Source organism: Gymnodraco acuticeps, unplaced genomic scaffold (assembly GCF_902827175.1).
Source record: "Gymnodraco acuticeps unplaced genomic scaffold, fGymAcu1.1, whole genome shotgun sequence".
In the NCBI taxonomy this organism is placed as follows: domain Eukaryota; kingdom Metazoa; phylum Chordata; class Actinopteri; order Perciformes; family Bathydraconidae; genus Gymnodraco; species Gymnodraco acuticeps.
The window spans coordinates 389,072-401,861 of record NW_022990981.1 but is presented as its reverse complement, the minus strand read 5'-3'; the positions used below and the strand labels follow the sequence as shown (position 1 = coordinate 401,861).

At 40.4% G+C, this 12,790-nt stretch overlaps 1 protein-coding gene across 6 annotated transcripts in view; it reads left to right on the top strand.

Annotated features, from left to right (window-relative positions):
* ect2 (epithelial cell transforming 2) overlaps positions 1–12,197 on the top strand; it is a 104,643-nt gene extending 92,446 nt beyond the window's left edge. For all 6 annotated transcript variants that reach the window (XM_034235563.1, XM_034235564.1, XM_034235562.1 and 3 more), the window contains one exon: positions 10,571–12,197. Coding sequence is in view for 2 of the 6 variants with exons in the window: in XM_034235567.1 (XP_034091458.1) it covers positions 10,571–10,660 (90 nt within the window). In the remaining 4 variants the exon portion in view is untranslated. The remainder of the gene's footprint in view (positions 1–10,570) is intronic.
* The last annotated feature ends 593 nt before the right edge of the window (positions 12,198–12,790 follow it).

Sequence of the window (12,790 nt, the reverse complement as noted above, 5' to 3'; positions counted from 1 at the left end):
GACATTTTATCTCGTAAAGCAGGGATGTCAAACTCAATTTCATTGCGGGCCACATTGGAAATATGGTTGCACTCAAAGGGCCGGTTGTAACTTTAAGACTACCGTCATTTTTGGACTATAAGGCGCACCTGAATATAAGCCGCAGCAGCTAAATTGAATGATGTGTACATATATAAGCCGCACTGGACTATAAGCCGCAGGTGTTTTAATGTTTAATTACCATATGTAAGGGTTCGTGCACAGAGGGGATTGTCGGGAAAGAGATGGCTGTTTGAGGAAGCTCCCATTTATTAACATTTCAACAAACAAGTTGCTTATTTGCATAACGTATTCAAGTGTTACCATTTAGTGCAATAGTAGCTACAGAACATGTACTGTGCTGTGTAAACTGTACTGTATCACATAGCGTTTCAGACAAACAAACTTTTAAACTTAAACGGTGCGCTCCCAGCGCACGTACCGGCAGTGATCGTTTGTTTTCCATAATGAGGGTTTGTGCATGAAAACTTCCTTTGCACAAACTGTCTTGCTCTCGTTCTGTCTCTCGTACCACTCTCGGTTCCACTTTTACTTTTGCGCGCTACCTGTCTCACTCTTTTCCGGCCTCCAGCTTTTCCTGCTGGAGCCCGCCGCTTAAAGGTGGGGGGCGCGGACCGGCCATAGAGTTAAAGGTGGTGGACTGTAACCTGTAAAATCCATAGATTTAGGAGGTCCCCTAGTGGCCGTTAGCTGTAAAAATCCATAGATTAGCCGCACCGTTATATAAGCCGCAGGGTCGAAAAATGGGAAAAAAGGCGCGGCTTATAGTCCGAAAATTACGGTATATAAATATTTAATATATATAAAATGATATTACATTATTGCCTCTGCATTGGATTATTATCGGATAGGGTAATAACTTCATAATTAACTACGTCTGAAAGCAGAAGTCTATGGCAAATAATTGGAAGTCTTTTTGGTGAGAATGTCACAAAATGATTTAAAAAGAAAAGCGAAATTCTGGAAAACAAAGTGACATTTTGAGAAAAAGTCAAATTCTGAGAAAAAAAGGCATATTTTGAAGGAAAAACAGTCAAATTCTGATTTTTTTTTTCTAATTTGAGATGCATTGTGGGACATGTAGTTTATGGGCAACGTGCTTCTGTAAATCGGCATTTAACCGTATAATAAACATATTATATTCTTTGCAAGCTCTTGTGGGCCACAGAAAATGAAGTCACGGGCCGGATTTGGCCCCCGGGCCTTGAGTTTGAGACCCCTGTCGTAAAGCAAACAGGAAAGTATCTTAAGCTTCTGTAAATCACAGACCTTATTTCATGCACCTAACCAAAAACAGGTCCAAAAAATAAATAAATATGCATGAACTGTAATAAACAAGTGAATTAATAAAGGTCATCTTTTCAAACACTTGAAAGGTATTTGTAAGAAATTTGATTTATTCCTCACAGAGTGCAGCGGTTGTGGTTTTCATGGTGAAATATAGGTATTATCTTTAGCATCCTGCAATCAATCCATATTCCTAGCATATATCGTATACCAGTGATACCACCACGTATCGTCGGGTCATGACCTTACATCACTGGAAGCGATGGCAATCTGTTGATGTCTGTGTTCGAGTGTGTGCCTTGACTGAATCCAAAATTGAGATGATTCATGCACACTGGCATAAATCAAGAGTTCATTAGAATGCACGCGTAGTTCAGGCAGGTAATGAGGGTCAGATATGTTTGCATTGTGACCAGGACTGCCCTCAACCTTGCCTTCCCCTCTAGTGAGAGCAGCGCCGTAATTTGTTCTCTCACTCCGCAATGTTTTTCTGAAGCGCTCTAGTACCACTTACTCGCGTTTAATCTGAACCGCCATTCACCAGATATTTTCATCTGCTGACACAGATGGAAAGAGAAACAGAGCCTCTGCCTACATGCTGGTAGCGGACCGTGTGTGTCACCTAGTAGGAGGCTACTAAACTATAATTGTGTTGGCAAAAGTTGCCTTTCTTGATGAGTTCAGAGCCAAAGTTTGTATTTGAAGGCGGAGAGTATGAAGTAACAGCATGTTTCTTTGTGTGCTCAGCAATTCAAATTAGACTGACACATTAACCAACCTTATCACATACACACACACACACACACACACACACACTCTGAACTAGATGGCTCACATTACAACCGATCTTGTTGCGAAGGCATTTTTGTGTGCATTTCAAGGGAGTTGGGATGGTGGTAATTTCCTGTTTCAAATGGGAGAGCTGGTCCTCCTATGTTTTTTGGTATATTTTCTGTATGCTGCTACACAATTTTACCTGTAAAATAGTGTAATCAGTATCCTTATCTGAGTAGGAAATATTTTAGGATAAAAAACGATTTTATTGATAGAAAAGCTGCCTTTCATTCAGCATATTCAGGCAGCAGCCTATACACCAGTGTTTCTCAAACTTTTTCATACCAAGGACCACTTAACCAATAATAAAACACCTAACTCCACAAATATCCCAAAACACATCGTTTTTCTAGAACAGATTATAAATCGCCTGAAAATGGTACAAACAAGTGGCAACGTGTGTGACGAAGGTGTTGCCCTGGGCTTTATCATACACTAGAAAGTGAAACGTAAGCTCGTTCCATTGCGGAGATATTCCCGCGAGAGTGCGGAAAACTTAAATGTATTTATTTATTTCAAATGTGAAATGTTACCAATATACTCACGGACCACTAGGGGGCGCTCACGGACCACCAGTGGTCCGCGGACCACACTTTGAGAAGCACTGCACACCAACACTGAAACACATGAGCACATACTACATACTACAGTTTAAAAAAGCAGAAATAAAATCTGAACTGACAGAAAATATTTTATGAACGTATAGGTTCACCTACTGAATTAAAAACAGATCAAATGAAGCAAAGAAAGTGAAAACCATAAAGCAGATTCAGGCAGTAGACGTATAGATTCACTCTTTGAGTATTAGCCTACAGAACAGTACATGCTCTTTTTAGTTTTTTCTCAAATTCCTGCTAGTAATCCCCAATTTATAGAAATGTCAGTCATCTGATCAACTGTTCCAGTTACAGTTTTTGGTATCATGATAATGTAATCCTGTGACATATAATCCATTACTCCCCAACCCTATGAGCAATATATCAATATTGTAATATGAGACCTAATATCACAAGTATGTTTTCCTGGTTTTTATACCTGCATTACTTTAAAGTGATGTTATTGTCAGAATCGACTTGTCTTTTGTCTCAACATGCTAAGTCATTACATCCACAAGACGATGATTATTATTATTATCTTATTTTAAAAATATTTTGGAAAGCTCCAATAGTTGATGCTACAATATCAGGGTAATGTCCATATTGTATTGGATCAAAAATATTGTGGTATTTTATAGGGATGTAACGATACCAAAAACTCACGTTACGATAATATCGCGATAACAAGTCCACGGTACGGTATTTATCGAGATATATATATATTTTACTCGGAAAATGTTTCTTTATTAAATAATAAATCTGATTTGTACAGCATTTTAGTAGGATAGCAGTATTTTAAAGTGTCAAAAACAAAGTGACAGTAACAGACTGAAACAAGAAAACCAGTGTTTTTGTACCTATAGTACTACCAAACAAAGTAGGCATTTTCTTTGTGCCACTGCATCTCACAAATAAACATTTAATAATCAGACCCTGCAAAAAAATCAAGTTTCACTTTAGTTCTTCAAGTAACTCAACTCAAACTCACTAGTCACTCACTCAGCATCATCAAACAGGTTTTTAGGAATATGAGAATGTCCACATTTCCAGGTATTTATAAGCTGGGATGTTTGGGCATTTACAGTTGCAAGAAAAAGTATGTGAACCCTTTGGAATTACCTGGATTTCTGCATAAGTTGGTCGTAAAATGTGTTCTGATCTTCATCTAAGTCACAACAATAGACAAACACAGTCTGCTTAAACTAATACCACACAAACAATTATATGTTTTTATTGAACACACCATGTAAACATTCACAGTGCAGGGTGGAACCCCTAGGCTAAAGACTTCTTCAAGAGCTAATTGGAGTCAGGAGTCAGCCAACCTGGAGTCCAATCAATGAGACGAGATTGGAGGTGTTGGTTAAAGCTGCCCTGCCCTATACAAAATACACACCAGTTTTGAATTTGCTATTCTTAAGAAGCATTGCCAGATGTGAACCATGCCTCGCACAAAAGAGCTCTCAGAAGACCTACAATTAAGAATTGTTGACTTGCATAAAGCTGGAAAGGGTTACAAAAGTATCTCTAAAAGCCTTGATGTTCATCAGTCCACGGTAAGACACATTGTCTATGAATGGAGAAAGTTCAGCGCTGTTGCTACTCTCCCTAGGAGTGGCCGTCCTGTAAAGATGACTGCAAGAGCACAGCGCAGAATGCTCAATGAGGTGAAGAAGAATCCTATGCGGCTTTCACACCAGCGCTTTTCCCTTTCTAGCTCCGAGCTAGAGCTTTTCTGGTTCAGCTCCGGTTTCCCTTTTCTGCTCCCGTTTTGTTCACACCGCCCAGAGCCCGACTGGTGCTGCCGCTGCTGCGTCATGACGTCACCGTTTACATCGCTGATTTGCTCCCCAACGGCGTTACGGTGCTCACAACAACAACAACTGCGTCGGGTCGATGATCGTGTTGCTTTTAATCACACAAAGCCAGTTTAAATTAAATAACGACTTCTCCAACCTTATGCTTTTCTCCAGAGTGCTGTGGTTCATTGTTTATTAATGTGTTTCTGCGGCATTTACCGACCACTGCAGTGTTGGCTGCTCTTCCACGGGAGTTTATTCTCCCGTTAGCTCCCGGTTAGCTCACACTGCAGCGGCCGCTCTAAAGTATTCACTGTCCGACTCACACAAGCAGCTGATACATATCCCCAGTTCCCCTTAGCCTAAGTGAATGTGTGTCAGTCTGAATTGACGCTGTTTGGCATCACAACGCTGTTATGAAAGTTTCTCTGGTATAAAATGGGTGACGTTAGCATAGCAACCAAAGCTAAACTGACTACTTGCTATTGCTATCCTATTGTGGCATAAACCGTTTTCTACAGGCACATTTTACCGGTGTATTTTTATTATGATTTTACTTGTGATAGTCGGACACAACAACCTGTGCAGCCCATGTATTGATTCCATCCGATAGCTGCTATAATACAAAACAAAATGTCTGCCTCTCTCCACAATGATCAATAACAGTGAACGGATGGTCAAAGTAAGGTACAAATAAACAGAATCACACGAAGCCTGGTAAGTGTTGCCTGACTTTATAAAGTGTGTTTATTAAGCACTACTGCTTGTAGGCAAGCATGACAGTCGACCCATGTTCAGGGGAGGTGGGTTTAGTTTCCTGCACGCCTCGACGTAAGAGAAACGTAAGCGACGCCACCTCTTTGCTCCGAAGCTCTTGCCTCTAGACCAGTGGTTCTCAAAGTGGGGGGCGCGCCCCCCCAGGGGGGCGCAGAGGCATGACAGGGGGGGGCGCGAGAGACCAGGAGGAAAAATGTTTTGTATTATTTATTTATTTTAAAAGAAAAAAAAGAAAAAAATCATATTTTGAAAAATTATTGATTCGAAAATAATATGATACAGTACTATTAGGTCTGGGTCTCTGTGTTTCATTAAAGCTTGGCTCTGTGTGCGTGTGGAACGAGCCATTTTGTGTGCGTGCGTGAGCGCGAGAGAGAGCGCACCGGTGCCGGAGATCATTGTTGTTAGCTTCTGGTGCTAGCGAGCTACGCTAACGGATATAAGGAGTTTTTTCAACAACAAAGTGGAGGAGAGTCCTCTCCTGTCAGACTGAGAGACTCAGTGAGCTAAAGGGCTCTCTCAGTGTTATCTCAGTGGGTCTCAAACGTTTTGGTCACCATTAAAGTAAACAATTATTTCCGAGGCACACATTTATATGATCATTATAGTTATAAAAAAATAAGAGAATACATTAAAAACAGGTATGAAATACTATAAGACATTAAAAAAAAGAATAAAGTTTAAAAGGGGAGTAATTTGTTAAATATCCATAAAGAAATAGTAAATCTGTTAACAGTTCTGTTTCAAATGGGTGTTGAGAAATGTATCCATAGATCTCTTCAGTTTGCTCTCAAAGTGCACCAGATTGATGCTTTTAACTTCAATATTTAAAAATCCCCCTATGTGAGGTCCACACACCACCTATAAAAATAGCACTTGACCCCTGCTTATGCCGTGAGCTGATTATCGAGCCTTCATTGTAACAGTTGCGGGTACATTGTGTATATGCGTGTGGGGAGTGTTGCAGTAGAAAATTCCACTGTAGCGCCCGGTACATTAATGGGGAACCCTAAATGTTTGAGCACCCTCCATGAAACGTCAAGCTACCCCACAGCACCCCCAAAATAAATCTCTGGCGCCGCCACTGAGCCGGACTATTTGTGTTGGGGGGGGCCTGATTTTTTTTTTTCTCCAAAGGGGTGGCCTGACAGAAAAAGTTTGAGAACCACTGCTCTAGCCCAGGGGTGCCCATCGGTCGATCGCGGGGAGATTCCCAGTCGATCGCGAGATGTGTCTAAAAATAGAACAACCATATTCTGTTTTATCGTTAATGTCCTATAACATAATCTTCCTGTGCCAGAATAATGCACTTGAACGCATCAAAGCTTTGTGATTGGCCGGCGTGACCCCATGTGTCGGGGCGTGGCTGGTGGGCAGTGGGCACTATTTCGCTGACGTTGTCCGTGTCAACCGTGTCAACCGTCAACAGGAGTGACACACACACAAGACCGCAATTATGGCAGAAGCAAAAAAGCCCAAAATATATAATTTCACTCCGAGCGGGAGGATGATTATTTGTGTATCTATTCCAATTCAAAGTCCATCTGTCTCATCTGCAATGCGAGCGTGGCTTTATCGAAGAAAGGTAATTTAGGAGCGGCATTTCAAAACAGTGCACAAACGCTACGAGACGGAATTCCCTCCTAATTCTGCCCTACGCTCCCAAAAGGGGAGGGGCCTGAAAGGACCGCTAAATGCACAGCAGTCCATTTTCACCAGGCCCAACAACAAGAGCAAGGCTGCTCCCATAGCATCTTATCGTGTCAGTCACGTTCTTATCAAGTCTTTCAAAGACGGCGAAGTTGTGTAAGAAGCATTCCTGGAGGCTGCCGATGCGCTTTTGGGGGACAGTAAAAATAACAGTAGCATTTCAACAGGTTTTTGATATAATAAAAACTCAAGTTAGATACCGTTATTAATCAGCTGTAAGTTTGAGTTTGTTTGAATTTATTCATTATAATTATTGTACAAAATGGTATAAGAATGCAAACTTAAATTGATTATAGTCTATTATCAATTCAGGTTAAGAAACTAGTGTTGCTTGCATCCTATTTCTTTTTATACTCTACTAAAATGCTACAAAAAAGGGTTTGATTCTATTAATTTTGTCTTTTTTATTGCACTTTGGCAGCAGATTCCTGTGTAGCTTCAGATCTGAGTTGTCTTATTAGTAAGCCTAATTTATACTTTTGTAGCAACACTATTTGTATATAATGGCAAAGAAAGGGTTCAGAGTCTTTTATTTTTGTGTCATATGTGGCAGCACTGTTCAATGTTTCTTGAAAACATTACCCACTGTAGTATGTGACTTGTGAATAAACTCCAACTCTGTATCAACAACACTGTTGTGTAACTTCAGTTAAATACTTGTATGTGTGTAGATTAGAAAGAGGTAAGATAAAGGATCTGCAGTATTTTAGGAAGTATTCATCGTACAAAGGTCAGTTTTATACAAGTAGAAGTGTGTATTTAACTAGTAGTAGGCTCAGTAATGGCTACGCCTCTCTATTTGGACTGGTAGATCGCGGCAGACTGGCAACTTTAAAAGTAGCTCTCGGTTCAAAAAAGGTTGGGCACCCCTGCTCTAGATAGACAATTTTTGGAGCTGGAAGTGAACCGGATTCCGGAGCTAAGAGGCGGCGCCGCTGCGGTGTGAACAGGAAAAACCGGCACTTTTCAGGCTCCAGCTCCGAGCCGGAGCTGAAAACGCGTTGGTGTGAAAGGGGCACTAGAGTGTCAGCTAGAGACTTAAAGAAATCTCTGGCACATGCCAACATCTCTGTTGACGAATCTACGATACGTAAAACACTGAACAAGAATGGAGTTCATGGGAGGACACCACGTAGGAAGCCACTGCTGTCCAGAAAAAACATTGCTGCACGTTTGAAGTTTGCAAAAGAGCACCTGGATGTTCCACAGAATATTTTGCCAGTAGTGCTGGCAAAATATTCTGTGGACAGATGAAACCAAAGTTGAGTTGTTTGGAAGGAACACACAACGCTATAGAGGTTTCTCAATGCTCAAATTTCCCCTCCTCGACTCCTATCCTCGACTCCCCTCCTCGAGACTTGGTGCCGCCCACAGGAGATGCGAGCGGAGGACTGAGGAGAGAGGAGTGGAAGCAGCAGGCGGTTAGAGAAATGAGAACTCCTCTCCTCTGAGCGGTCATTTTAAAGAGACGTCCATTAATGATGACAGGAGGCACAGCAGCCCTCTGTCTGATGGACAGATGTGTTCATGATGACTTATATATTTACTTTTAATTCATTCACAGTGCGGTATAATGCGACAATAACAGGCTACAGATGCGGACATATACACACACACATATATTTATATAAATATATACAATTTCAGAATCAAACAAGTATGAGAGCACTCTCATAATAACGTAACACAATCAGAGACTGGATATATCCCCCTCCCCCCACCCCTCTCTCTGGTCACTGAAATGGGGAATTGAAATTACGGGCCAAAAGTTGTACAAGTATTAAAAGTAAGCATAGGACACCAAACCAACTGAGACCCGTCTGTCCGCCGTATCTACGCACTGTACAACACACACCTACACACTGTACCACACACACCTACTGCTCCTAAAGCATAATCAGGCTACAACCGTTGTGTATTTTATTATGTGAAGCACTAAATGGTCTTAGAAAAATATCGACTCTTTGTTTGTAGATATCTAATAAACTACAGCATACACATACAGAAAGTAATGTAGGCTTGTTATACTGAGTGATATATATTTTACACACTGCTCTGCTTTCTGCACGGACCACACAGCTGTTCTCTCTGTAAACATCGTGTTGCGATGAAAGCAGTTACTAATATAATATCCAAGGGATGCATGCAGAGCTGTCATTGGCTGAGATAAATCCGGCCGTGCGTCACACCTCCACCGATCCCGGAAATGCATCCGTGGAGGAGCCGTGGAGGATGCATCAGTGTCTCCTCGGTTAGAGCTCCTCCAGAGAGCCTCCTCGATGCTCGGTCCTCGAAGTGCAATAAGAGAAATTAGATGTCCTTCAACATGGCGCGCTGAAATTCATTTCCGGGTCACTACCGGAGGAGTCGAGGAGGGGAAATTTGAGTATTGAGAAACCTCTTATGTGTGGAGAATCCAAAGGGTTCACATACTTTTTCTTGCAACTGTACAATATCCCCTGCTCTAGAAAAAACTCTCGCTTGGTACTGATGTTGCTGGGACAGCAGTGGTCGCGTTAACCGAATATTTTATTTAACAATGACGGAAAAATATGAAAGCAGTCTGTCATTTTGACAGATTAGAACAAACTCAGAACAGCGCCAACGTTTCCCCGCAGCGAGGCTCTGGTGTTATGCCGTGTTATGCATGCCCTCCAAAACGAAATGATATAGACCCGACGGGTAATAAGGGATTATGACGGATATTTTACGATCCTGTCTGTCAAAATGACGGACAGTGAAAAAGTCTAACGCCACCTCAGTGGGGCGGAGAGATATGCTTTGGCCATGGGTGAAGAAGGTGAGGCTTATTGACAGGGCGAGATATAAATATACTGTTGGTACTTGTCAATGTCTCTAGGTGTGTAAATGTAGCCCTGTAAATACGATGTCCTTTTGTGTTCTGTTGTTTTATTTTCATGTTGTAACCTACTTGCTGCCATGTTGGACAGGTCTCTCTTGAAAAAGAGATCGATGATCTCAATGGGACCACCTGGTTAAATAAAGGTTAAAAAAAAAAAAAGGTGTTTAAAAAAAAAAAAATATTTAAAAACAAAATTGCGGTAGATTTTGTCAGTCTCACAACGGTATTGGGACGTTTTTTTACCGCGATATTCGGTATATCGTTACGTCCCTAGTATTTTATTAACTTCATATCAGCCAAACCCATTTTATAAGTAAAGGTCATCAAACTGAATTTAGTTTTCAAAGTGCAATTTTAACGTGCAGCCCTACTGCACACACTCATAGTACATCAGGGGGAGTGGGTAGGATGTTAACAATGTACAGCATGGGGTATTAATGGCACTGTTTACCTTAGTTTTTAACACAAAAAAACTAACCTGTTTCTCGCTCCTTTACTGCTGATGTATTTTCCCTGATTGGACTTTGTTGATGTGTAGGAAGGCAGAATACATGTCAATATCAGTGATCCTCTAACAACACATGTGGGTATTAACATGTTCTTCTCAGCTGCCTCACACACACACTGTTATTTCTCTTATGTGTTCCTCTGTTTCATATTTACAGGCTCGCCATTCCCCCTCCATGGTCAACCTGCATTCCATGTTTGAGAGGAAGTACCACACCTTCAGCCGATCAACCACCCACCTCATCTGAGACACTGAGCACCAACAAGGGGCCACATACTCTTTTTTTTATTCACTTCCTTTGCCTTTGACTGCCACTAATAGACCTGTGCGAGTCTAACTTGGTCAAAAATTATCCAGCTACTGTTAAAGTGCTTCATAGCTTGGACGGAGAAGAGTTAGAACAATAGACCAATTGTTCATCAACCTGGAACGTACCATTCAACTGGTAGAAATGTGCACCTTACAAGGCAGTTTGGTGCATCTTTCCAAACATGCACAACGCTGTCGCTAGCAGCTAACTGGAACGGTACGCCGCCATGCTACAGGCTTAATCTACTCTTAAATATGAAGGATGCTCTGCTTTTTATCTGTGCTTGTAATTGGATTACCTTGACACATCTACTTTTTTTGTCTACATACTTCAACTGTCACATCTTCGGTTAATACGTCATCTGTTCAGCTTCCAGTTTAGTTACCTTTTTTGCAGTGTTAACACTAACTATGGAGCAAGTAAACATCCCGTCTGTCGCTCTATACTTGTTTCATGTGCTTGGGGAAAGTTGGTTCACATTTAATCGTAGACGTTGTTGTTTTTTTAATTACCTTACTCTGGAAGAGTCCTTTATAATAACTGACATTTAATGTTGTTTTATCGTAGTGGGGTAGACTTGATTTCACCTGATTTATATTATTACCCGTGATTGTAATTAACCTGCCTTTTAAAATGTAATCTTGAGATAGTTTCCAGATTTTATAAAGCTTCTATTTTAACATTTAAGAGATTCAGTTGAGAGGAATTCAAGTTCTTAAGCGCTAGTTCTCTTAACAGCCATCCACGTTTTTTAAATATCTTTTAACAAAGTATCTGTGTGTATGTCTAAGGAGTGCTGCGTCACTGTACATATTTATTTTTTGAAGACTCTTTTTTGGTTTATTTTATCACTTTCTATTTATTTTATTTTATAATTGTATGTCTGTTTTTTCTCTTATGCTGTATTCAAGCTACAGCTGTCTCCGTTTGTGTAATCTTTATATTAAATGCACTTAAAAATGTAAATTCAGGTATCCCTTATTTTAGTTTTACTTCTGTGTGTGTGTCTTTTATCACCAAACCAATATAGAAATATAAATTCTATAAATGTTTAAGTGATTCGGTTTAATTATACCAAGTCCAAGACATTAATATGATATAAGTAGGTATGTATCGCTTATTACACGGTTATTACACAGATACATACTAAATAATCTGAAGACTTCACAATATAGATTTAAGAATGATCAAATTGCGTGAGCTAGGAAAGAATTGTCCGCTCCACTGTGTACCAACGGCTTTCTTTTACGCTAACCTGTCTTTAAACGGAGTCCATATCGTGTTCCCATCAATGTTTCCTTGTCTGTCTTCTTCTGCTGTTCGCTTTAGCATTACCTCCTGTCTGACTTTTTCTGTTGATTTCTCTGATGGTCATTGGTTTTAACATCTTTTCTTTTCTGGGGACATTTTAGCAATCGTTAATCCAAAGTTTTGTTCTCTACATTAAAAAAAAAAAAAAAATTAGTATCAAAAAGTATTGTATGGTGTTTTCTGATTGGGAAAACTAATGTTTTTGTCCATAGCTTACATTTAACTTACCGGACTTCTTTCTGCGGATTGATATGAGTACAAATAGTCCCTTGATCCTCCTTAGCAACGGTCTGCTAACAAGAATTTACAAACTCTGCCATGTCCAAATCGAAGATTCAGAATCGAGTATTCAACTCAAGTCGTCTATTTATTCTGTGTGTAGATTATTAACCCATGGTAGGTTAATACGCACGTTTATATATTAGCTTGCAAAGTTAGACAAATACCCACCCAAGGGATTCTGTTGACAGCCATCTTGTAAAAGCTGATCTTGCCACAATGACCCATATTACAATATTTGATGCTATTGATAATAAACCACTAAAGCTGCTTCAGCGGAGCTTGACATTTTTGATATGTCAAATAGTCTTGAAACTTTCACTTGAGTTTGGGTTCTTTAAAGGCTTGTTTGGGATTGGCATACAACTTTGAAGCGAGCTAATGGTTGCTCCTCTGTTCTTCTTGCTCATTTCATGTAGCGTTTGGTTCAGAACTTTCTGGATCCTAGACCAACTGCACATTTTCCCAGTTTCCCTT